The sequence below is a fragment of the Pelobates fuscus genome, chromosome 3 (assembly GCF_036172605.1).
Source record: "Pelobates fuscus isolate aPelFus1 chromosome 3, aPelFus1.pri, whole genome shotgun sequence".
Classification (NCBI taxonomy): domain Eukaryota; kingdom Metazoa; phylum Chordata; class Amphibia; order Anura; family Pelobatidae; genus Pelobates; species Pelobates fuscus.
This window is the reverse complement of record NC_086319.1, coordinates 224,468,521-224,493,868: the sequence shown is the minus strand read 5'-3', so window position 1 is coordinate 224,493,868 and position 25,348 is coordinate 224,468,521. Positions and strand designations below refer to the sequence as shown.

Sequence of the window (25,348 nt, the reverse complement as noted above, 5' to 3'; positions counted from 1 at the left end):
CATCAGAAGTGGTAGCCTGATCCAAGTGCTTCTCCATAGGATTGGCTGAGACTGACAAAGAGGCAGATCAGGGGCAGAGCCAGCATGATTCAAACACAGCCCTGGCCAATCAGCATCTCATCATAGAGATGAATAGAATCAATGCATCTCTATGAGGAAAGTTCAGTGTCTGCATGCAGAGGGAGGAGACACTGAATGTTTGGATGCATTTTAGGCAGCCATGATCCAGGAAGGATCTCTAACAGACATCCGAGGAGTGGCTAGTGAAATTATCACTAGGCTGTAATGTAAACACTGCATTTTCTCTGAAAAGACAGTGTTTACAGCAAAAATCCTGAAGGTAATGATTCTACACACCAGGACAAATTCAAAAAGCTGTAGTTGTTCTGGTGACTATAGTGTCCCTTTAATTGTGTACACTACTGTGGTTTTATTTTGTTTCTTTTTATATGCATACCCACGGAGAGATACTGACTACAACTATTATATCCTTGAGTAGGGATCATACCACGTCACACGCTATTATGGGAGACAATCTTATGGCTCCATTACATGTGAGTGCACATTTTACATTTATACCAAAAGCTCAATACACTACACTATACTATGATTTTGTTTTAAGGATACCTACTACAACTACGAGCACATGAAGAATCTGCACTGCACTATATCCTTAGGCGGGGATCATTCCGCCCAGGCACATAAATTAGAGCTGCATTGAAGCTCCATAAAGGTGTGAGTGCACATTTTTATTGTATTTATACCAACAACAGTTTTAATATACTACACTATTAGTTTCCACTGTGGTTTTTTTTTTTCTTGTCGTTGCATATATCCAAATAATAACTATTTAGGCACTGCACCTACCAGCTTCTAACCAGAAAAAAAAAACTCTGTACTCACTGATTGAGCTGCCATTAGACTGTAATCATTTTATAAGCGTTGAATTATATATTTTTGTTTTTAAGCAATTAATTTACATTACAACAAATTGCCCGCACTATATTCAATAACCTAATGACTTTAGGTAATGTAATGTGACAGATACATTAACAGAAAAACACATTTCTTTCTGACTTACTGTCGCTTTTGGGATTCTTTCAAATTCTCTCTCCAAAAGTCTCTTCTCCTCACGTAAACTGTATATAAAAAAAAACATAATAAACATTTATTTGGCCTTGATTAAATATTTTTGGATTTTCAAATAATCACAAACAATTAAAAAAAAAAAAAAAAAAAAAACTTTTCAAATTCTTGATCTACAAAAATTTCCATAGATTTTAATGGTGTCAGCTGTAGATAAATCATTAGAATTTTTTTTCTAATACATTGTGATGATTTTAAAAGCGTGCACAAAAATATTACATCAAAACCATTTGTTTTTATTTATTGCATCATTAGATTTGCTTTATTTTATAGTGCTACATTTGAGATATTGAATAATGATTTATTATCCAGTCTAATACCAAGGTGTTTGTTTACTAGATTGAGAATTGTGATAAATTGGCAAGAGCATTTCAATTGTATGCCACCACTGTAAAATTATAAAAACTCTACTTTTGAGCATTGATTTCGTTGGGCAAAAATGTTCAATATCCTGCAATTTCTGAATAATGAATAAAAGCCAAGATGGATATTGGCATCTCACGGTAGCTCCTCAGCAAAATCATTAATTCAGCCTTAATTATTGCTACCCATTTACTCAGCCTGCTGTGCCAACTTTGAGTAAGCCTCTGGTGCCTTCCGGTATGAGGATTTGATCTGGTGTACAGCCATCGTGCTACCATTCCTTTTATGTGCCCAAATAATGTATATATGTGTGTACATATATAATATAAATATATATATATATATATATATATATATATATATATATATATTGTTCATTATATGGGCACATAAAAGGAATAGTAGCACGATTTAATTTATGTGCATTAATAAATATACACTGAACAAAATTATAAACGCAACATTTTTGTTTCTGCCCCCATTTTTCATGAGCTGAACTCAAAGATCTAAGACTTTTTCTATGTACACACACAAAAAATAAATATAAATATATATATATATATATATATATATATATATATATATATATAATATAATGAACATTAAATGGTGCAATCATATAATATGACCAGGCGGTGAGGTCTGACCTTCATGGTGGCTAGGCACCTTCTGCATGAGGTCCTCGTCTGGTCGCCAACCTTATCTGGTTTTATCACCAGCAATTTGTTTTATTTTTTTTTGTACCTGGTTGTGACTTACTGGAACCCTGCTATGACTGATCCATTCGGGAGTAGCTGGAAATCATGTCTGCCAAATTGCACGCCAGAGGAATAAGCTTAGCTGATCTGTCTGATGGGAGGGTAGGCCGCTCTCCCAGTCTGCAAAAGCCTGTACCCATGGTAAATTTCCCTGTTTCCCCTCCCCCCCCACCTGTCTGGAGCAGTGGGGGTGATCCCTGTCCACCTCTCTGAGTCCATATTGCCATACCTGCATACCATCACAGCGCTGGCCCAGTGTTACCTGGTTCCGGCACATACAACTAATGGTGGACAGCACGTGTACCCTGGATCATTGCAGTGCAGTGAACCAGCCGACATGCTCACTAAGCTTAACGAGATCTTTCAATTTCTGGAGGAAGCTGCACGACTGCTTACACCAAGCATGTTAAACTCAAAGTCTGGCACGGGCCACATAAACAAGGTTTAAGTTTAAATTTTCATAGAAACATAGGTTTATTTTAAAAAGTACAGTATTAAAAAAAAAAACAGCATCCCCCTCTATTAAACCACAGCACCCCCCTCTACCACCCTGTGCCAAATCTGACCCTTCCGCTGACACACACACACTCACTGACAGACAGACACACACACACACACTCACAGACTTTTCTTTATTGCTCCCTACCTTTTGGAGCCGATGTGGGGCATCTCCCTGGCTTCCTTCTATCTGCTCTTGTGCGTAGTTTAGTGATGCTGGGTGCCGCAATATGACGTCATCCCGGCTTTACTACAGCCGGTGCTCGCGAGGGAGCAGTGAGGAGCAGGAACACTGAGCTCCCTCGCTGGCCCTCCTCCCCGACCAGTTAAGTATTAGCAGAGTAGCCACCTGCAATGTGGAGAAAGCAGGTGCCTACTCTGTTATAACACCAGCATGCACTCGTGTATCGCAGGGCCGCAAAGATGGTCCTTGTGGGCCGCGAGGATGACATGCTTGCTTTAATAGAAATACACTTAAGTTTTAGAAGAAGTAAAACAACCAGAATTATTTCTTTATTGGCATATTAGCAATTTTTCAAGAAATATGTTGCTTGGTGAAAACATATGGATACATTTGGGACTATGAAGTTGTAATGCTAAACTAATTATCATTGTGCAATCAAACAAACAAACCTGAAAGGACCACTATAGGCACCCAGACCACTTCAGCTCAATGAAGTGGTCTGGGTGCCAGGTCCCTCTAGTTTTAACCCTGCTGCTATGTTTCACTGAGGGTTAATCCAGCGTCTAGTGGCTGACTCACTGACAGCCACTAGAGGCTGCTTTCCGCGATTTTCACTGTGAAAATCACTGTGAAAATCACAGTGAGAAGACGCTGGACATCCATAGGAAAGCATGGGCTGTTTGAATGCGCGCTCAGCTCTTGCCGCGCATGCGCATTCAGAGCTGACGTTGGCAGAGGGAGGAGAGTTCCCCAGCGCCGAGGGAGCCCGGAGCTGGAGAAAGGTAAAGGTAACCCCTTCAGCCCAGCGGGACACCTAATGACCCTATAGTGCCAGGAAAACAAGTTTGTTTTCCTGGCACTATAGTGGTCCTTGAATGTGTTAAACTAGTCACATAAAGGAATTCAAAATTAATGGCAGCCAACTTGTGATAATTATGTGTGGGAATTTTAAACGAGACAGATGCTGAATCATTTATGCAATTAATCTGTAAGGCAATTTGTTATATTTAAACCTTATAGCAGTAGAATAAAACCTTCCATTGAAAACAAACAAGAAAAAAGCAACACACCCCAGTGTCATCTACCTGCTAAAATAATACATCACATTATATGTAAGCAAACATGCTTTTGTGAATTGCATACATGCTGGAAATGTGATCACAATACTAATTAAAAAACAAATATAAAATATGAACAACACAGACATGAAAAGACAACGCATTGCATTCTCTCCTACACAGTGATAAAAAAAATGGGTCAAAACCAGTAACAATGAATGTGATATAGTTCATAAACTTCTGCCACCCTATGACAGTCAGAGGATTATAGGAGTAGTAGTATACATCAGAAAGAAAAAACAAAACCTCAGTTAGACATACCAAATGCAGTTACAAAAATGACCAGCCTGCATAATCATACATAAATACACTCTTTGTGTTAGCATGCACGCTGATAAAAGGCATCTACTGATCACATGTCAAATGAATGTCCAAATGGATAAGAATGTTTTGGAAGGACTATGTACTTTTGACCCTCATTTTGTGATCCAATTAAATTGGATCATTTAATTACTCTTCAAGAAATATTGCATTAGCTCACTTAATTTTCCAAACTAGTCAATGCAGCTTAATAAACACGAAAATGAGTCAATGTATGCTTCCACTGCAAAGTGTTTAAAAATTGTAATTACATATTTAATTGGAATGTATTAATTGTATATGACACAAGTGTTGTAACCTAAATGTCGATGCTAAGACACCATCTGCTGATCTGCTGCATTTCCATGATATCGTCATATGAAATTAGTGCATAATATTGTTTATACTGCTCTAAAAATATTTTTTTATAATTGCTTAATAACGTAAATGTCTTTTTTTTTCCCCAAAAGCCAAGAGTTTCTGGTTATAGAACATTTGCATTCACAAATACTAGGATATAAAAATAATGCTAAGATCTGATTTAATTAAAAATAAGTATATTAACAAAGTATAATGTGACAAAACTATTGGAATGATGATGTGCTATAATGATATCTTTATTTAAGTCCTGCCCTCTGTTTCCCTTGCGATGTCATGCAAACACTTGCAAAAACATAACATTCAGGGATATAATTTCTAATTAGTGGGATAATAGCTGCTTGATCCAAGGAGACATCTCACTGCTATTTTGGGGTCAAGAAGGAATTTTTTCCTAGTTTGTTGCAAAATTGGAAGTGCTTCAGGATAGGTTTTTTGCCTTCTTTTGGATCAACATCAAAAACATATGTGAGGAAGGCTGAATTTGATGGACGCAAGTCTCTTTTCAGCTATGTAACTATGTATTCTTTATATTTAGACAGGAAGAGGACTAGTAGGTTTATTCACTAACCAGAGAATTTTAGTGAACTGTAATATGAATTTCACTATTTAATTTAAAAAAATAAAAATACAGGTTTTGGAAAAATAATCCAACCTGGACCCCAGATAAGTTGTCAAACCATTGACAAATGAAACCAGAAATTGTTATGGCGTCATCCCTGACGTCATCCATTGTAAGTCAAACCATTCTAGAGATCCTTCCTGGGTCATGGCTGCCTAAAATGCATCCAAACATTCAGTGTCTCCTCCCTCTGCATGCAGACACTGAACTTTCCTCATAGAGATTCATTGATTCAATTCAGCTCTATGAGGAGATGCTGATTGGGCAGGGCTGTGTTTGAATTGTGGCCCTGCCCAATCAGCATCTCCTCATAGAGCTGAATTGAATCAATGAATCTCTATGAGGAAAGTTCAGTGTCTGCATGCAGAGGGAGGAGACACTGAATGTTTGGATGCATTTTAGGCAGCCATGATCCAGGAAGGATCTCTAACAGACACCTATAGACTGTAAGCTCATTTGAGCAGGGCCCTCTTCAACCTATCGTTTCTGTAAGTATTCTTGTAATTGTCCTTTTATAGTTAAATGCCCCCTCTAATAATATAGTTAAGAGCTATGGAATCTGTTGGTGCTATATAAATGGCAATAATAATCTGAGGAGTGGCCAGTGAAATTATCACTAGGCTGTAATGTAAACTCTGCCCCTGATCTGCCTCCTTGTCAGTCTCAGCCAATCTTATGGAGGAGCACTGTGATTGGATCAGGCCACCACTTCTGATGATGTCAGCAGATAGCTTGTTTTTCTGAGGCAAACAGCATGCAGAGCTTCAGGCTTGACTACAAGTAAGATTTTGCTATATTTATGGAGGCACAAGGGACCCAGTGGGGCGAGATGGTGATTTTAACACTATAGGGTCAGGAATACATGTTTGTGTTCCTGACCCTATAGTGATCCTTTAACTATTTACAATGGGGTGCCAGGGGGCCATAAACACTACAGCATGGTGTAATGGATATGATGCGTGGAGTTTATCTTTTATTTAATAACAAATGGATTGTGCTTATAACCAGCCTAATAGCGAAGTTGAATTAATTAGAAACTGAATTTAGAAATGTTATGGTTTATTTTTTTCCTACATGTGCCTGTACTGTCCCTTTAAATACTCCACATTGCATATACATAATTGTGTTTTTTTCTTCTGATAGAACTTTCAGAAGTTGATTCTCTATCAGAAGTTCCTATGGCATTGTGCAGGGCTGGTTATGCCAAAAGACTTTTAGATTGTGTTGAGTCCCACTTCAGTGGAGTTTTTTTTTTAGTGTGCTTAAAGGATCACTGTAGTGTCAGGAAAACAAACTTGTTTTCCTGACACTAAATAATCCTTAGGTCCCCCCCACCCTCGGCGCTGGTGACCTCTCCTCCCACTCGGCTCCCGAGTCGGCTCCCGAGTGGAGAGGAATGCATTCAAACAGTCCATAGGAAAGCATTTCTCAATGCTTTGCTATGAACGTTCTGCACGCTGAATGCGATTTTCGCATCCAGCGTCGCAGAAGCGCCTCTAGCAACTGTCAGGAAGACAGCCACTAGAGGCTGGATTAACCCTGCAATGTAAACATAGCAATTTCTTTGAAACTGCTATGTTTACATCTGAAGGGTTAAAACCTGGGGGACCTAGCACCCAGACCCCTTCATTGAGCGGAAGTGGTCTGGGTGACTATAGTGTCCCTTTAATAGTGAGGATAATTCATCTTGTCCTAGTGATATAAAACAAAGCTATATACATAGTTTTCTGATGACGTACAATTAATTTCAGCTTAGATATTAAATAATGCCATACTTCAGTACATATATCTTCTATAAATATTTGACTGATATATTTTTCATTTGTGTTCCTGAGGCTTTGACTGTAAATGCATATATGATTGCATAACAGAAATTCCAAAGCGTCTGAGCAACAAAAGGTTTAATTTACGGAACCCAGATGAGTCAAAAAGTTTCTTTAACCACAGTAAGTAATTACCAGGAAGCTGAAATTAATATTTCCAAACCGTTCAATAAATACATATTACAAAATCACCTGGAAGCATTATTTAATAACAATATATTAAAGGCAACCAAGACCCCATTACAAGCTGAGGCAGTTGATTCTAAAGAAACTCACACAGAAGTGACTTCCAAACTTGCCCATGAAAAGGAGAAAAATAACAAAAGTTATAATATTCACGGCATTACATGCTGTTAGTAATAGTGTACATATTAACTATATAGCCTTTAATATATTTCTTTATTATGCCATAACTATTGATCCACAGAAGCAAATAACACTCAAAGCAGTCAACCACTTGGGTACAGCTGTCAGAGGTCCCAAGGTCAAGTACAGTCCATATGTGTCCCGAAAATCTGGTTGCAATCAAAGGGATGGTTTCTGAGACCCATTCAAATCAGTCATGTTGGGCCTTCCCTGGAAAGGGTTTTGAGGTGCTACATACTATGGAAACCACTTTTCACCATTCAGAAAATGTGGTTCCCTAACAGACTACATAGGAATGGCCACCGCACTGATTGACAACATAACAGGAAGGAATTATGGGTGATGGTGATGTTTACTAAAAAGGCTCTTGTAACGTTAATTTGTGAATATGTAATTATCAGTCCTAGTTGCTATTTACAAATATACACAAATCATTTTAAACTTTGGTCATCTCCTTATTTACCAAGATATCGGTTTTAGATTTCAGGGGGCCAATATTTTTTACTATTACTTTACTTTTGTTGGTGTATTTCATCATGACCACACTTCTGTTTTCATCTCCCATCATTTCCCACCTCATGATTTGCCTTGGTGTCAGATAAGATGCTAAATTATGTCAGGTGGTATCAGTCTCTAAAGGAGGATAATAGGTCCCCTCCCCAATTGTCATTTAAAGCCCCAATCTGCCGCCCATGGTCCATAGCCTACTTTTTATTATGTTTTAAAGAAAACTCAAGCAGACAGGAAGAAATGAAGAACAGATCCTGACAGAGGGGGAGAAGAGGAATCGATTGGGAAAAGGCAAGTTAGGCATGACAGTGCTGCATTAAGTATCTTAGACCTAGGCAGTTCTGAGCTTTTATAGTTCTGGTTTCATTACCTAGATAAACATATTGACAATGCCTTCCTGTTTAACTTCCTACAGTTACGCAAGTGAAAGGTGCTTGAATTGGTTCCATCAATGTTATTTAATTGTTATTTAATTATACTGGGCTCTCTTTGGCTTTTCAGTTTGTAATTTAAAGCTCCCAGCCTAGCGCAATTTGCACATATACTTCAAATACGTATGAGCCATTTATACAGGGTGAGCCAAAATTTAGAGTAAACACTGTCTTTCCAGAGAAAATGCAGTGTTTACATTACTGCCTAAAGGATAACTCCATTGGCCACTCTTCAGATGGCTACTAGAGGTGCTTCCTGGGTGCCGTTCAGTGTCTCCAACCTCTGCATGCAGACACTAAACTTTCCTCATAGAGATGCATTTAAATTCAATATATCTCTTTATATCTCTATATGAGGAGATGCTGATTGGCCAGGGCTGTGTTTGGCTTGTGCTGACTCTGCCCCCCGATCTGCCAATCACAGCCAATCCTATGGGAAAGTACTGTGCTTGGCTCAGAACAAACACTTCTGATGATGTCAGCCAAGCAGGCAGATCAGGGGCAGAGCCAGCAGCTGCAGACTTTAGTAGGATTTTACTATATCCAGGGGGGCTACATGGTGGATTTAACACTATAGGGCCAGGAAAACATGTTTGTGTTCCTGACCCTATAGTGTTCCTTTAAGGATTAGTCCTAAACGTGAGTCCTGAGCATTTTGATCTGATCTGACATGTGACTTTAATAGACAGTGTAACCAGAATGCTTTTACTGGAAGTAAAATGAACTATAAAAAAAGTGTTGTATGGCACCTTCCATCCTATCCTGATGCCCACCAGGGTGATATTGAGAATAGGGATGTGCATAAGCAAAAACTTGGCACTTCCGAAATTTGGGACTTTGTCAATTCGGTTCGGTAGTTCCGAAATCCGAGACTTCGGCCCTTCCATAACCCTACCCCTAACCCTAATCCTACACCTACCCCATAATCCTAATCCTACCCTATAACCCTACCCCTGCTCCTAACCCTACTAGTTAGAGGAAGGTTGGGGAAAGGGTTAGGGTTAGATTCCTGTCATCATTCCCTTAATTTTACCTCCCTCTCCTGTTTTGCCACTTTTCAGAAATCTGAAGCACTTCTGTACTTCCGAAATTCGGCACTTCGGAAGCATCCGCATGTCCGAATTGCAGAAATTCGGCCGAATTTAAATTCGGACCAAAACGAATTGCACATATCTACTTGAGAAGCTCACAATTACTAAAGATTTATCCATCTTCTTATATATCAAGTCAGAAATCATGGTTGTTTTGTTGTTGTTGTTCTGTGAATGGTGCTAAGTTTCTAGGAAATATGTAGTTGAAACTAATTCAATATGGATTTATTTTTTACCTTCCTAGAAATTATTTTTTTCCACCAGCATCCAGATAAATAACTATGGAGTCTATGGAGACTTTACTGCCCCAAAGAAATGCAGCTACACCATTATCAAGTATCTAGTTTGTAAAAGGACATGTGATTTTCAGTTTTGCATGTCCTATCCAGCCATTCCTTTTCCATGTTAGTAGAGAATGAAAGGCCAGCACAACGTATCAGCTATAGTTATACTTACTTGAAGGTGAAAAATAACATTGAGTATATAATAAACATATAACATACATTATTAAAGGAGCACTACAAGGTCAGGAACACAAACATGTATTCCTGACCCTATAGTGTTAAAACCACTATCTAGCCCCCTTTGCCTCCCTAAAGATAGTAAAATCTTACTTGTATTCAAGTCTGAAACTGCTGCCTCTGCCTGTGAACTTCCTCTGACCTCATCAGAAGTGGTGGCCTGATCCAATCACACTGCTTCCCTATAGGATTGGCTGAGACTGACAAGGAGGCAGATCAGGGACAGAGCCAGCTCAATTCAAACACAGCCCTGGCCAATCAGCATCTCCTCATAGAGATACATTGAATCAATGAATCTCTATGAGGAAAGTTCAGTGTCTGCATGCAGAGGGAGGAGATACTGAATGTTTGGATGCATTTTAGGCAGCCATGACCCAGGAATGATCTCTAACAGATATCTGAGGAGTGACCAGTGAAGTTATCACTAGGCTGTAATGTAAACACTGCATTTTCTCTAAAAAGACAGTGTTTACAGCAAAAAGCCTGAAGGTAATGATTCTACTCACCAGAACAAATTCAATAAGCTGTAGTTGTTCTGGTGACTATAGTGTCCCTTTAAAGTGCTTCAAAGCTGTAACAATATAAAAGGAAGCCATAATGTTCGAAAACATTTGTTTAATATAACCACAGCAGGTGTTTTCACAGCTTTTTGTTTCCTGTCAAAGTGAAAAATAAAATGTTGCAAAATGCAGTTTACATCCTGCAATATTATTCTTTATATGCCAAGAGAATTCTGACATTTAGTGTTGGTTGGGGGGAGATTTATCACAGTGTTATGTTTTGAAAAGTGTTAGATTGAAGTTGGATTATGGTTATGTAGGGTGAAGATTAGCTAAGGTTAGGTTAGATAGGGTTAGGGGCAGGGTTACATAGAGTCCAAGTTAGATGGAGTTAGCTAGGACAGATAGATGTTGGGTTAGAGAACTATAGCAGTAACGTCAATGGGGGATGCTGATCAGAATGGTGAAACTGGTATTGTCGCTTTAACAAATAGTTTATCTGGGAAGCAAGCAAATGAGCATGTCAAAAAGAGGGCATGTGTTACTTGAACCTGTAAGCTCCCTTAAAACCTTGCAAAATATGAACATTTGGGGTACTGCTGTACTTGGAAGATGCAGCAGAAATAAAAATTGTATTTATTTTTTTAAACAGCAGAACATACAAGACTTGTGAAATTCAAAATTAGTTAAATATGTTCAATATGTATATAAAAAAATATATATAAAATTTACTGCTGTGTTCAACAAAAAATAGTGATGAGATGCACTAAAAAAAATACTCGAAATGTCCCATATTAAATAGCTGGGGTCTTTACAGCAGAGGGATACACGCGGTCTGTGAAATTCCCCTTGGAATTTTAAAGTGTGAAAAAAAAACCTCAAAAATAAAATATATAGAAGAGGTATATGATAAAACGGTTAAATAGAAATTGTTAAAATACTGTTAAAAAGTTTAATTAAATGTTTAATTTATATAAATCTAGGTCTTAGTGTAGCACTTTTGATCATGTGTCTACTATTAACATTGTAGTTCTCAGTAGATCATATTTTGCCAATTTTAACATTCAACACTGTAACTCACTCTTTGCAATATTTGCCCTATAATTGCCAAAAACATATTATATATACATTACATTATATTATATTTGGGTATGATACACATCCAAAATAACTAACAGTGCCACTATTACAACTCCACAAAGAAACATAATCACTGAATTCAACACATATTGGCAATGGTTTCAGATTGTAGAAAATTGATTAACAAAGATTTTGATAAATCTATAAAGAAAATCTCACAAATTAAAAAAAAAAACATAAACCTTCAAAACGGACCCCTTAGATAACCTTCCCATCTTGTAGTTGGACAGGCATAAATGCTGTGAATGAATTACATTAGCGCCATTGGTTGATACAGACTACCATTACATCACAAATCAAAGGTCATTGTGGGTTTGTAATGTTCTATAATAACCAGTGACCTCCAATATCAATGCACTCAAAGAAAGTCCTTTGTAGTGTGTTCATGACACAATAGCATTGTAGGAAAAGTGATGTCAACATTATTGTTAGTCAAAGGTTGATATTGGTTTAACGCACATAATAAGAATGAAATATGCGTTTGACTCACTCCGTAATAAACCTACACTACAATAGATTTCTGTTTGGCAGCTGGGTCAAAAGCTTTAAAGATCTTAAAACGCAATCGCCATTTAAACGAAGAATGGAAATGTCATGCATTCTTCATCACATACGTAATGAACAAGAAGCAATTGTTTCAGATTTGCTGCTGAAATTTGTTAGGAACATCTGAGTATTCATAGGGATTTAAATATATGAATCTATAGAGCAGAAGATCCAAACAATGACACTTCCACGGGCAACCAGTATATAATGATACTGATATCTTGCACCAGTCCGCTGGATCCATATTAATCTATGCACACGTATAGAAAAGATTATAGGGGTCAAGGGTAGAAACATGGGGCATACGTTAAAACAAAACATAAACGGGGGGGCGTGGCTAACTGCCGACACGAGCGGTCGCATGGAGTGAGAGCTCCGTGCTTTGGATGACTTCCAAGCTACCTAATCCCATCACGCACAGCCCTCCAGTGACTACTAACCTGCGAACTTAGCCTCCACGATGGCCCCCGCCAAACAAACGAAGTTAACGGATCCGATCCGACCCGCGAGAAAAGACCGCGTGCGGCCCGCACAAGATGGCGACGACGGGCAGGCCTGCTCGCAGCATGCTGAGAGCTCACCAAATCCTGAAGGGGACTCCAGCCCATACACAGACGCTCCGGTAACGGAGAAGCGGCTGTACCTCATGCTGCAGGATTTTCGTGTCACACTGCAATCAGACCTCAAGAGGGCGACTAGCGAGATCAAGAGGGAGATCTCTGACCTGGGTGAACGCACCAACCAGCTAGAAGCCCGCACAGAGGACATGTGCACTGAGCAGAACGCAATGGCAAACACAGTGCAGCACTTACTGGAGGAACAAACTCAGCTTAAACGTAAGTTAGCTGACTTGGAAGACCGGTCCCGCAGGAATAATGTTAGGTTCCGCGGGATACCGGAAAGCGTGGGCACAGAAGAACTCCCCGCATATATTAAAAGACTGTGCGCAACTCTGCAACCTGACATAGCAGAAGGAGCATGGCTCCTGGATCGAGCCCATCGGCTCCCAAGACCACCGAGGTTAGCACAGGATACTCCTCGTGATGTGGTTGCTAGATTTCATTATTTCACCTCTAAGAACGCTCTACTACAAGCATCACGCAAAATAGACAAGCTACCAGATCCATACACTACCCTCAATATATATGCGGACCTGTCGGCCTCAACGATGGCCCGAAGAAGAGAATTCATTACGGTGACGAAGACGCTGCGGAACCACGACATTCCGTACAGATGGGGATACCCGACGAAAGTACTCATATGGAAAAATGGCAAGAACCATACGGTAAATGAACCGGAGGTGGGCATGCGCCTCATAAGAGAATGGGGACTGTTTCCAACACAATCGACGGTAGCGGCCGCTACTGCATCGTCACCACGACAGCAAGGAGAATGGCGGATGGCGGGATCGCCGACCAAAGCATAAAAGTCTGCGCTCCTGGGACTCTCTCCTCTGCCGAAAAGTTGTTTGGGGGACGCGGTGCCACCCAACCCACGTAACTATGTGATATGCGATCCACTACTCATACATGGGGAAAATGTACATGGTCAAATTAATATTGGGCCGCTTTTTGAAAACTGTCTACGTATGATGATGGCGGGGGGAGGGGTCCTGGGAGTGTTGCTCTACTGCTTAATATCTAAACTGTTTATTACTACAACAATGTAATGTATATGTGAAAATAGCGATGAATAACATGAGAGGGCTGTGTCACCATCATTACCATGTAAGTCATCCACACCCCGCTCCCACCACCGAGCGCACCCCAAGGATGAGCGTTGGCGCTAGCACGTGGTGCTGGCCTGCGTCTCACCCGGAGAAGGCGCCGATCGTAATGAGGGCGCTATGTACATACTTTAGTTTTGTTAAGAAATTGTTGTTTATGTTCCCCCCAGTATTCACCCTTACTCTCCCTACCATGTCCCCCCCGAGCCGAGCTATACCACCACCAAGCCAAACACCCTTCTTAAGGTCTAGCATTCCACTAATCGCACCAAATGGATAACACACTAAAAATTCTCTCCATGAACGTTAAGGGTCTCAACAGCCCTCACAAACGCCGGCTGGCTGCCCAAGAAATGGCCAAATCCAAGGCGGCTATAGTATGTCTACAAGAGACTCACTTTAGCATACGCAAACCACCAAGCTTTAGAGTAAAACAATATCCTCAGGCCTACCATGCCATGGCCAACACAAAATCCAAAGGGGTCTCGCTTTACTTCCATAGGGATTGGGCTTTTACGCCCTCCAAACAATACATCAGTAAAGATGGCAGGCTGCTCATATTGGTGGGCTCCCTCAATGGCCTCCAAATGACGATTGCCTCCCTGTACGCCCCGAACGACACACAGAAGGACTTCTTAACTAAGGCGTTTCGTAAATTAGATCAATACCAGTCAGGGCACACCATTGTCTGTGGAGACTTTAATTGCACCCCTGATCCGCACGTTGACACACAGAGGGCCCATAATCGACCTCCGAAACAATCATCACTATCTATTGGCCGACACTTAGCGAATCTCTTGCACTCTTCAGAACGTTATGATGTATGGCGCAACCTCTATCCGAGTGCAAGGGACTATTCGTATTACTCCCCTGTCCACATGACCTATTCTAGAATAGATCTATGCCTTTTTGACAGAAGCACACTTCCGCATGCCGTTGACATGCACATTGGCCCCATCACATGGTCCGACCATGCCCCCCTGATAATAACGATGAAAATTCCACACCCAGCGAGAGGTCGGGGAGCTTGGCGCCTCAACGAGGCCCTCCTGGAAACCCCTCGCCATTTCGAACATCTACGCGAGACCCTAGATGCATACTTTACAATTCACGAACGCTGCGAAACCACACTCGCTACACAATGGATAGCCCACAAGGTGGTTATGAGAGGGGAATTCATAAAGCTAGGTGCAAACACGAAGAGAGCAGCACACTCGATACAAACTAAAATCACTCAGGACATAGCAGACATTGAGGCTGACCATAAATCGAACCCATCCAAGCAAACACACAAGCGACTACAAACGCTCAGGACCAAACTCAGAGATTTGCAATTACAAACCACAGAAAAACATATGCGATATCTGAAACAAACTCACTACTCGCTAGGGAACAAAGCTGGTAAGCTTTTAGCGGGCCGCTTGAAACAAAAGTACCTACAAGCCAAGATCCCCTATCTTGTCTCTAGGCACGGAGACAAGCTTTATAACCCCCAGGACATAGTGAACTCATTAGCGGAATACTACGCCTCACTTTATCAACTCCACACAGACCCAGGGACTTACCAGCCTTCTGAGGCCGGAATAGACTCCTTTCTGGAAAGGGTCACCCTCCCCTGTATATCCCAGGCCCTTAGTGCACAATTAACCAGTCCCTTTACTGAAGAAGAGCTCAAGACAGCCATAAAATCTCTCCCTAAACGCAAATCCCCGGGCCCAGATGGCCTCTCAAATTATTATTACATTAAATTCATGGATCAATTAGCCCCACACCTCTTACGACTATTTAATTCTATCAAAGAATCTGGTGAAATGCCCCGAGAAATGCTAGAAGCTTTTATTGTTACTTTGCCAAAGCCTAACAAACCCCCCACACACTGTGCCAATTTGAGACCAATCTCGCTCCTCAATTCGGATACTAAATTATATGCCAAAATGTTGGCCACAAGGGTCAAAGCACTTTTTCCCACGCTCATCTCTGCTGAACAAGCAGGGTTTGTGCCAGGCAGACAGGTGGGGGATAACACCCGCCACTTCCTAAATCTTATTGACTGGGCAAACCACTCCTCTCAGCAAGGCCTGGTGCTGGCGTTGGACGCCGAAAAGGCGTTCGACCGCCTGCACTGGGGATATATGACACGAACTCTGACTAAGATGGGCCTCCCACGGGACTTTGTTAATAGTATCCTGGCTCTATATCAGTGCCCGTCGGCAAGGGTCTTTAGCACCGGATTCCTGTCAGCACCCTTCACCATACGAAATGGCACCCGCCAGGGCTGCCCACTATCGCCACTAATCTTTATTTTATGCCTCGAACCCCTAACACGAATCATAAAAGATAGTACACTGATCCAAGGCCTGTCAACCCCGGGCGGCATACAGAAGTTGGCTTTATTTGCCGACGACATACTCATGTTCATAACGAACCCCGTCAGCTCCATCCCAGCCCTCCTAGACCTTCTCAGAGAGTACGGAGAGGTCTCGCTCTATAAGAACAACACCGCTAAGACACAAGCGTTGCCAATCAACCTGCCACATCCAACACTGACGCACCTCACCTCCAAATACACCTTTGATTGGCGCAAATCGTCCCTCACGTATCTAGGGATTAAACTGACAAAAAACCACCAAGCCATACCAAAAGAGAACCACTTCCCTGTCATACACAAACTAAGAGCGACCCTGGAAAAATGGGAGAATCTAGAGATCTCCTGGTTGGGCCGAGTAAATACAATTAAAATGATGGCTCTGCCCCATATCTTGTACCTCTTCTGCACGCTTCCAATATCACTCCCTACCAAACTGATCAAATTAATGCAATCGGTCATCAATGCACATGTCTGGAAACGCAAACCCCCGAGAGTAGCCCAGCGCAACCTTGGCTTCCCCTTCACCAAGGGGGGCCTGGGTCTGCCGGATATCAAAACCTACTATAGGGCCACGTCCCTAGCACAGGGTGTACATATCTTGAGACTCAAGGATAGCTCCCAAAAGCCACTGTGGCTAACATTGGAAGATGCCTGCCTACATCCACACAATACGTCCCGCATACTGTGGACCAGGGCCCCCGTTCAACATGATCTGGCGTATTTATCACATTGCTCCCGCTTCCTGATGAGCTCGTGGCGGGCGTGGAGCCACCTTATCGTGGACCCGCACCTGCTCTTCAGGGAAGCGCCACTTGAGGTCATGTCCATTTTTTCCCCTGACCTACCCACAGCGAACTGGACAGCAAAGGGCATACATAAAGTTAAGGACCTACTAGAAGGAGGCGAGATCCAACCGTTCCCCGATCTCCAGCGCACATTTTCCCTCCCGCAAAGGGACATGTATCTCTATCTTAGGACAAAAAGCATTTTACTGCCCCAGACGAGCAGAACAAACGAACTGCCCAAAGACCTTCCTCTGTTACCTGCTCAGGTCCTGTCTACTAAACTAGGGAAACCCCTGTCCATGTGCTACAATGCCCTGCTAGAGGGTCAATCAGGTGAAACGAGATCATATATGACACAATGGGAGGGAGAGCTGGGCGTCCAGCTGACATTAGCACAATGGTATGAGGCGCTGACAATCACAAAGAAGGCCTCCAAAAGCCTCTCGTTATGGGAGGCATATTGCAAAATAGCTATGAGATGGTACCTGGTACCGCACAAGTTGGCGCGTATTTACAAGGGTTCCTCCGGGATATGCTGGCGGTGTGAGGAGGGTGCAGGTACCATGCTACATATGTTTTGGACATGCCAGGCACTGGGTGCATTCTGGAAACAAATACAGAATCTTGTTGCAAACACGACCGGTCTTCTAATCCAACTGAGACCAGAACATTACCTGTTGCACATGGTGCCTGGGCTTCCACTGCATCCCCACAAGAAAGTGCTAGTAAACATACTCACCGTTGCAAAAATTCTTCTGGCCCAAAACTGGAAGAGCAAAGCGATACCCACCATGGTGGCAATCATGGAGAGAATGGATGTCATCAGCTCTTATGAACGTATGGCCAGCAGAGTTCAGGGTCAGGGGGCTAAATATGACAAAGAATGGGCAAGTTGGAACCTTACGCCATAGGCCCAGCAACCAATACAATGCCCCATGCATCAGGACACACTGACCACTAACCGGATATGTCAAACTGATATGCTAGTACCCGAAGACAAGCAAAAAAAAAAAAAAAAAAAAAAAAAAAAAAAATAATAAATAAATAAAAAATAATTTTGTTAAGGTGGGCTACCTAGCATGTGCATGCATTGAGTAGTAAGGCTAGGGACTCCAAGTCTCCACTCCAAGTTAATCCCTCTCCTCCCCCTCCCCCTTCTTCTGTTCCTGTTCCCCCCCCAAAAAAATGGCCAACGCATCACCAATTGCACAAAGTCCGAGCCTCGGCAAGAAGCCGAACCAGCTCAAGAGCAGATAGCTGTCAAATTTTTGTTGGAATGCGTGTGCAGTAACCGCTTCCTGTTATATAACCTGTACCAAACGTATGACTGTAATGTCCGCATTGCCATATCGTGTAAAACCAGTGTAACCAAAACTGATTGTACTGTATGCTTATTCCTGATGTTGGCATAATAAAGATTATATATGAAAAAAAAAAAAAAAAAAAAAAACATTTTTACGCATTTTGCTTTTGTACTATACATTTTTAAAAATTAATTCGCAACCATTTTGGAAAAGGAGGATCCAATGTATGCAGCATGAGAAATCTTATTAAGAGCCTTTTCGTAATGTAACAATTCAGGATTGTATAGAACGCAATGTATAGCTTAAATAATTTAAAGATTATAGACCTAACTCCAGTGTAACATTTGCATCCCTTACAAAATGGGCTCCGTGGTTACCCTAAGAGACAGTAAATCAAAGTGTAAACAGGTCCTTTAAACAAAGCCTGAACAATATGACCACTGTTTGAAAAATGCACATCTAAACAGTTTTGTATGCATTTTGTTCATGGAAAATGTGAGGTCTACATTATCAGAACAGTAGCAACAACAAAAAACTTCAGGAAGGCAAGATTGCCGATTCAGAAAGAGCATCTATCCAAATAATATCACTGATGCACATTGCATAGATGTTCACACTATATACTGTACACATTAACTCTTTACACAGCAGAGAGAACGGGTAAGAACTCAACGGCTTAAACCTGTATATAAATCAAGCTGTTCAAAGTAGCAATGCAATATCTGCAAAACTAGATAAAAAAAAAAAAAGATTTAACATAACATGTTATCACAAGGACTTATTTTGTTTTAAAAAACAAAAAACAAAAAACAAAAAAACAAGGAACAGAATAATTTCCAGAAAATCATTCTACAACTAACATGTATGTGAGGGTTATGCAGGCTGAATGACTGGCACAAAGAATAACTACATCTCACCTATTAGGGCTCAAATGGTGTGTAAGAAAAATGCAATATGTGACATTTAGAATAAATAATGCGTCACTTAAAGTTTTGTAAAGTTACACATTTTTATAACAGTAAAAGTAATAATGAATCTACAAAAGAGAAAAACACAATGGTGTACTTTACAAAACAAATACAACTACTCTCCACGCAGTATACTTATTGAACTGAACAGATGGTGAGCACTTCCATGTTCAAAATATGTGTACGCTATTCATAAGGTCTTCAATTCGAATAAACAATGGCAACTAAAGCCAGATGAGTGCATAAAGGGCATATTTAGCAATGGCTGGTTTCTAAGATCCCTTTGGATTTTTTTTATAACTATACTTTGGCTGTGGTGGATAATTTAAAAACAATCACAAGTGACAAGTTAGAAGTCACACATGAAATATGGTCATTTATTAATATTGTAAAGCGCTACGGAATCTGTTGGCACTATATAAATCGCAATAATAATAATAAAAAATAATTTTGGGCTAGAAGATTCTGACCTCTACTTTAATCAGTGACCATGCATATAATCCTTATGAATCTTTCAGCCTAAATGTGTGCATTTCCTGGGTGCAGCAACATTTCTACCTTTACATGGCCAGAGTTTGTTTCCAAACCTGCAGCTCAAACGAACCCCTTTAGTATACACTTCCCTACATAAGGCCTCCATTTAATAAGCTTCCAAATGATTCAATAGTGTTAGAAAAAACTTTATAAATGGTTTATCTGCAAACTCCCATAGACTTTAATGGTGACTTCTGTAGAATTTTTTTTTTGTAAAGTATTGAATCATTTAGGAAGCTTATTAAATTGTTCATGGTTTTAGAGTTACCATGGTTTCTGTATAATAAATGATGACTTTTGATACTAGAGTTTTTCTGTATGTTTACAAAAATAAACAAGTGTGTGAAAAGAAAACATTTTGCTTTGATTCTGAATTATTTCTTAATTGTTGAAAAGACTATTGGTAGTTTATAAAGCCCCTTGCAATGTCCCCTCTTGTGCAAGATTGGGTTCTTTAGAATACACTGAAATTGAGTTTACCTGCTCTTTTTAGGCTCACTGCTTACTTACCATTCCAGATTATATTGAAGTCGATATTCTCTTTCTTCAGCTTCATTTAGGTCATTATTGTATTTTAACAACTTCTGCCTCATCCTGGATACTTCTGTATTACATCCTTCGGGAAAATTGTCCCCTTTTTCAAGCTCTTTTTGTTGCTGCTCCAGTTTATATGAGAAACGTTTGGCATCTTGCAAGAGTTGTATTTCAGATTCCTGCAAGCTGAATACATAAAATGTGTATGTAGCATGTGCCTTCAGATGGTTATGCATGATCCCACAATCAGATAAGAAAATTAATGTATCGGAAATTTTTACTAAAAAACCCACACATAATAAATATATGTACTAACTTACATACACATCACTGCTGTACAACAGGGCATTTTTACCTCCCGCACCCTACTGAACTGCCTTTTAATGCCATATAATGCTCTTTAAAACTCTGTAACCTTCTATCAGTAAAGCAGGTATCTGTTTCACACTTATTTTTCCTATCACTAGAGCAAACAAGGTTAGAACACTGGCGTTTATCGATAAACTCCATTACATTTAAGACATGGACCAGTTTTATACAACAGTTGGAAAACTGGGAGAGAGCAAATAATGAGACATTGCCATCATTCATCGAGAGATAGAACCTGTAATTATGTAGATCTATTTTTATTTTCTTGGGTAGATTTTATTTTTTAGATATTAGGTTTACTTTAGTTACCACCTACCATTCAGGGAATGATCCCCTTTCGATTAGGTTGTTAAGCCATGTTGTGTAGTCATTTAATTAAGATTCCAACATAGGACATAAAGTATAGGTCATTTCACACCATATTTCACAATATAGTCACATAGAGTGATCCTACCATGTCAAGGGATACGACAATGTTCCTTTACTATATGTTTAAGTGTTTCTTACTTATAAGTTATACCCCATAAATCTTCCTATTGTCCTCGCACTGTACTAATGTACATGAGGACTCCCTGTAACAGTGTTGTAATTTAAGCACTTATCTGCTGTACAACTGGAATCATCTTTTAGTAGGTCAGTCCTATGGAGGTCTAGACGGTTGCATATCCGTCCAAGTTCTTAATACCTCCGCTTTAAATATGGGGCACGTGACGTCTACACACTATCCTTCCTAACCTTACTCTAAGGTAATGGCCATATACAAACCTCCTTGTGGGGTGCTTCTCCTTTCAAACTCTACATAAATATAGAGAACAATTGTATCCCATAGATACAGTATCAACGAACTGAAATATAATCGGATGTGACATATACTCCGACCCCTATTTGGCAGGGACAGCTAATACAACACGAAAAGTGCGGTACACAGACTGGTGATCGAGTAAAAGCTCCTATTACACGGTCACCAGTACATACTCTGTACCATTACTAGTGGTGTGACATATGCTCTATGACTATTCTCCCCTTGATATATCTCGCTACCATATTAGACAGATCGCTTTTATGAATCATACAATTCATTCAAATCTCTTTCATCCAATAGATTTCCTCGAAGGGTATGACACACATGGGTAGGCGTGTCCAACAAAAAGATAGGGGTGGTCTATGTAATTTTGATCGTTCTTGTCGGGAAACGAATGACACACCTCTAGATTTCATTGGTCTTTACACCATTTAAATTACGACCCTGTACGGAATGGTTTCACTTATGCCTCAGGCGCTTTAGCAGCATCGAAACGTGTCAGGCAGGCTTCTATTTAGAATTTTAATCACTGCAAAATTTGTTTTCTTCACTTTGATTATAGTGGGAGGATTGGAGTGGGTAATCGAATGAGGGTAATAACCTCATGTATCTGAACCTCTTTTGAGTTAACCGGCATCCAGGCAGTCATGATACTTTAGGTTGTCACAGAGTATACAGAAATTGATATATGGATACATTGTGTCTATTAAGATACAGAATGAACGCTTAACCGCTCGTAGCAGTAGAGTTAGAGGCTAGGCAGCATCATTATAATCAGCTATTTTTATACCATTAACTCATTTTGGCAATTATGGTGGTTTAAGTTCAAGTAACCAGGGAGACCAGTTACTTCACTATACCTATAGCTACAACTTATGCTGCTCTATACAAGTGTTCATAGGATTCAGTCTCTCTCTGTTTTGTGTATCCACAATGAGACCACATAAAGTAAGCTAGCTATATGTTTCTCATATATATATATATATATATATATATATATATATATATATATATATATATATATATGCTCCATGAAGGTATACACTCTGTACAATCTATGACTAGACATCCTAGTAGCAATATAGAATTAGCGGTTATAAGTGGTTGTTACGCCCTGAAACTTTAGCAGAGATACGCTTCCAGCATGCCATTAGCTGCTTACAAGGGCGACATCCTTCTATAAGTATAAGGTTCAGTTTTTATTTTATTTAATTTTGCCTCAGTTCATCTATTATTTTGTTGTTACCTATTTTATATATATATATATATATATATTTTAAGTCATCCCAATAAAAAAGGTATATTTTAGTACATACAGATTTTCTATGGACTTCCTTTCTGCCCTCTGGGTTTTCTCCTAGAGGATATTGGTTTTCTGAATGGGAACATTGTCTAATATTAAATCAGTGATCTTATAAAATGCAGATCATTTTAACTGTGATCTTAGATTTCATTAAAACACAACGTTTGCGTGACACAGTATTTTTGTGACTGCCTACATATGTATCTTATTAAAAGTGAACTATTTACCCCTTCTTATATACCGTTCTCCATTTTTATAATTTAATGTACACTAAGTCAATCTCTTAAGAGGCTAAAATATTTATCATGATAAATGATTTGCATATAAATACATTCCATTCTGTACAATGCAATATGTTTAGATCAGTCTGATTATATTGTATAAAAGGGCTGTTACACCCATGAGCAATACAGAAAAACAATGAAGAAAGCAACATTTAGCTCTAAAAAGTATAAAATGCCATTTTAAAAACATCAGTGTATTGTAAACATTAAATTTAAAACACAAAGTACGGAAATAAAGAATCACAATGACGCTCATAAATCAGGTACAGAATGATAAAAATCAGAGAATCGGTAGCAAACGAGGACACACCTTATAGAAACCACAGAAAGTACAAAACATAACAAGAGCACCAAAACAGAAATGAAAATAAAATCCCCTGTATCACTGCAGAACACACAACTGTTGAACACTGAGGTATATTTTGTACTTTCAGGCATGGGTGTAGTAATCAATGGGGGAATAAGAGGACCCCCCGCCCCCACCCCATAAAACCTAGTGGGGTAATGGGTAAGCCCCCCTCAGTCATGATGATATAGCTTTTAAGATCATATGTTTCACTGTTTAAGAAAATAAGAGACAAAATAAAGCATACGTTAAAAGAGTTGGCATATGGCGTGCATTCATTGTTTTACTGTTAAACTATGGTTAACTAATGTGATATGTAGTGGATGCATGACATGGTTGGCCAATAGAGTTGGCATGATTGAATACAGCCTAGTAAGGGTTAAGTTGGAGACCTTCAAACACCTATGGGGTTAACTGTGTTTGGGAAGAAAATAGTTCAATCTTGTTGGTGTCTGGAATATATCTGATATGGTTAGCAATTATGACAGGTCTTATTTTTTGGTTTGTAAACCAAACAATGAATTTTAGGACTGGTTCTTGAGGCCCAGTAATATTTATTACTACCAGAGCCTTATCAGGTAAGATGTCAGAGTTGAGAGACAACACAACACTTACAATATATATTAGAGGCTCAAGAAAGGGTCACTCACTTATAGGCATATAATAGACATCAAAACAACTTTAGCTTAATTAAGCAGTTTTTGTGTATATATCTTGCCCCGTGCAGTCTGACTGCTAAATTATCTGCCATTTACAAGTTAAAGGGATACTCCAGACACATATACCATTTCTGCCCATTGGAGTAGTCTGGGTGCCAACTCCCATCACACTTAACCCTGCAAGTGTAATTATTGCAGTTTTTATAAACTGCAATAATTACCTAGCAGGGTTAAGTCCTCCTCTAGTGGCTGTCTATCAGACAGCCAGTAGAGGGATTTCCATGTTCTTAAAAACTTTTTGGTCCCTTAAACGACACTGGACGTGCTCACGCTATGCATGAAGACCTCCAGCGTCGCCGGAATCCCCATAGGAAAGCATTGAATAATGCTTTCCTATTAGGGAAGTCTAATGCGCACGCGGGGCCATTGCCGCGCATGCACATTAGGTCTCCCCCGCTGGTGGACATCAGCGGGGGAAGGAGCGTGGGCTGAGCATGACCCAGTGCTGGGTGCTGGATTCAGGTAAGTGTCTGAAGGAGTTTTAACCCCTTCAGCAACATGGGATGGGGGGCAGGAGAGAGGGGGCTCTGTAGGATTCTCTAGTGCCAGGAAAACTGGTTTGTTTTCCTGGCACTGGAGAGTCCCTTTAAGTCACTTTAGTTCTGTGTATGCATCCCTAGCCACACCTTCCCTGTTTTTTTATCTCCTGCTCTATAAGTTTAACTTTAAAACACACAGAAGGCTCCTATAGGGTTTAGAAAGCTTTTAACAAATTCTAAATTAAACTGACTGTTTAAAGTTTAAATATTATCTCTTTTTACAGTAAGTATTTAAGAAGACTATGTAAGTAACATGAAGGGAGGTAAGACTAGGGCAGCATAAAAAAGGGAATTTGACTCCTAAAAGGCAGACAATTGAGCTGTAAGACTGCTGGTGAATGATCTATACACCAAAACTGCTTCATTAAGCTAATGTTGTTTAGGTGCTTATAGTCGCTCTTTAAAGTTTTGAAAGGATTTAAATGTTATTTTGGTTTTGGGCATTATGTATAAAAAAAATTAAAAAAAACAT

The 25,348-nt window shown here is 39.9% G+C and overlaps 1 protein-coding gene across 1 annotated transcript in view; it reads right to left on the bottom strand.

Moving 5' to 3' along the window:
• CCDC146 (coiled-coil domain containing 146) overlaps window positions 1-25,348 on the bottom strand; it is a 135,667-nt gene that overhangs the window by 60,459 nt on the left and 49,860 nt on the right. The window contains exons 4-5 of the mRNA XM_063448149.1: window positions 20,491-20,700; window positions 1,082-1,139 (exon numbers count right to left, since the gene is read on the bottom strand). Of these exons, the coding sequence (XP_063304219.1) occupies window positions 1,082-1,139; window positions 20,491-20,700 (268 nt within the window). The remainder of the gene's footprint in view (window positions 1-1,081; window positions 1,140-20,490; window positions 20,701-25,348) is intronic.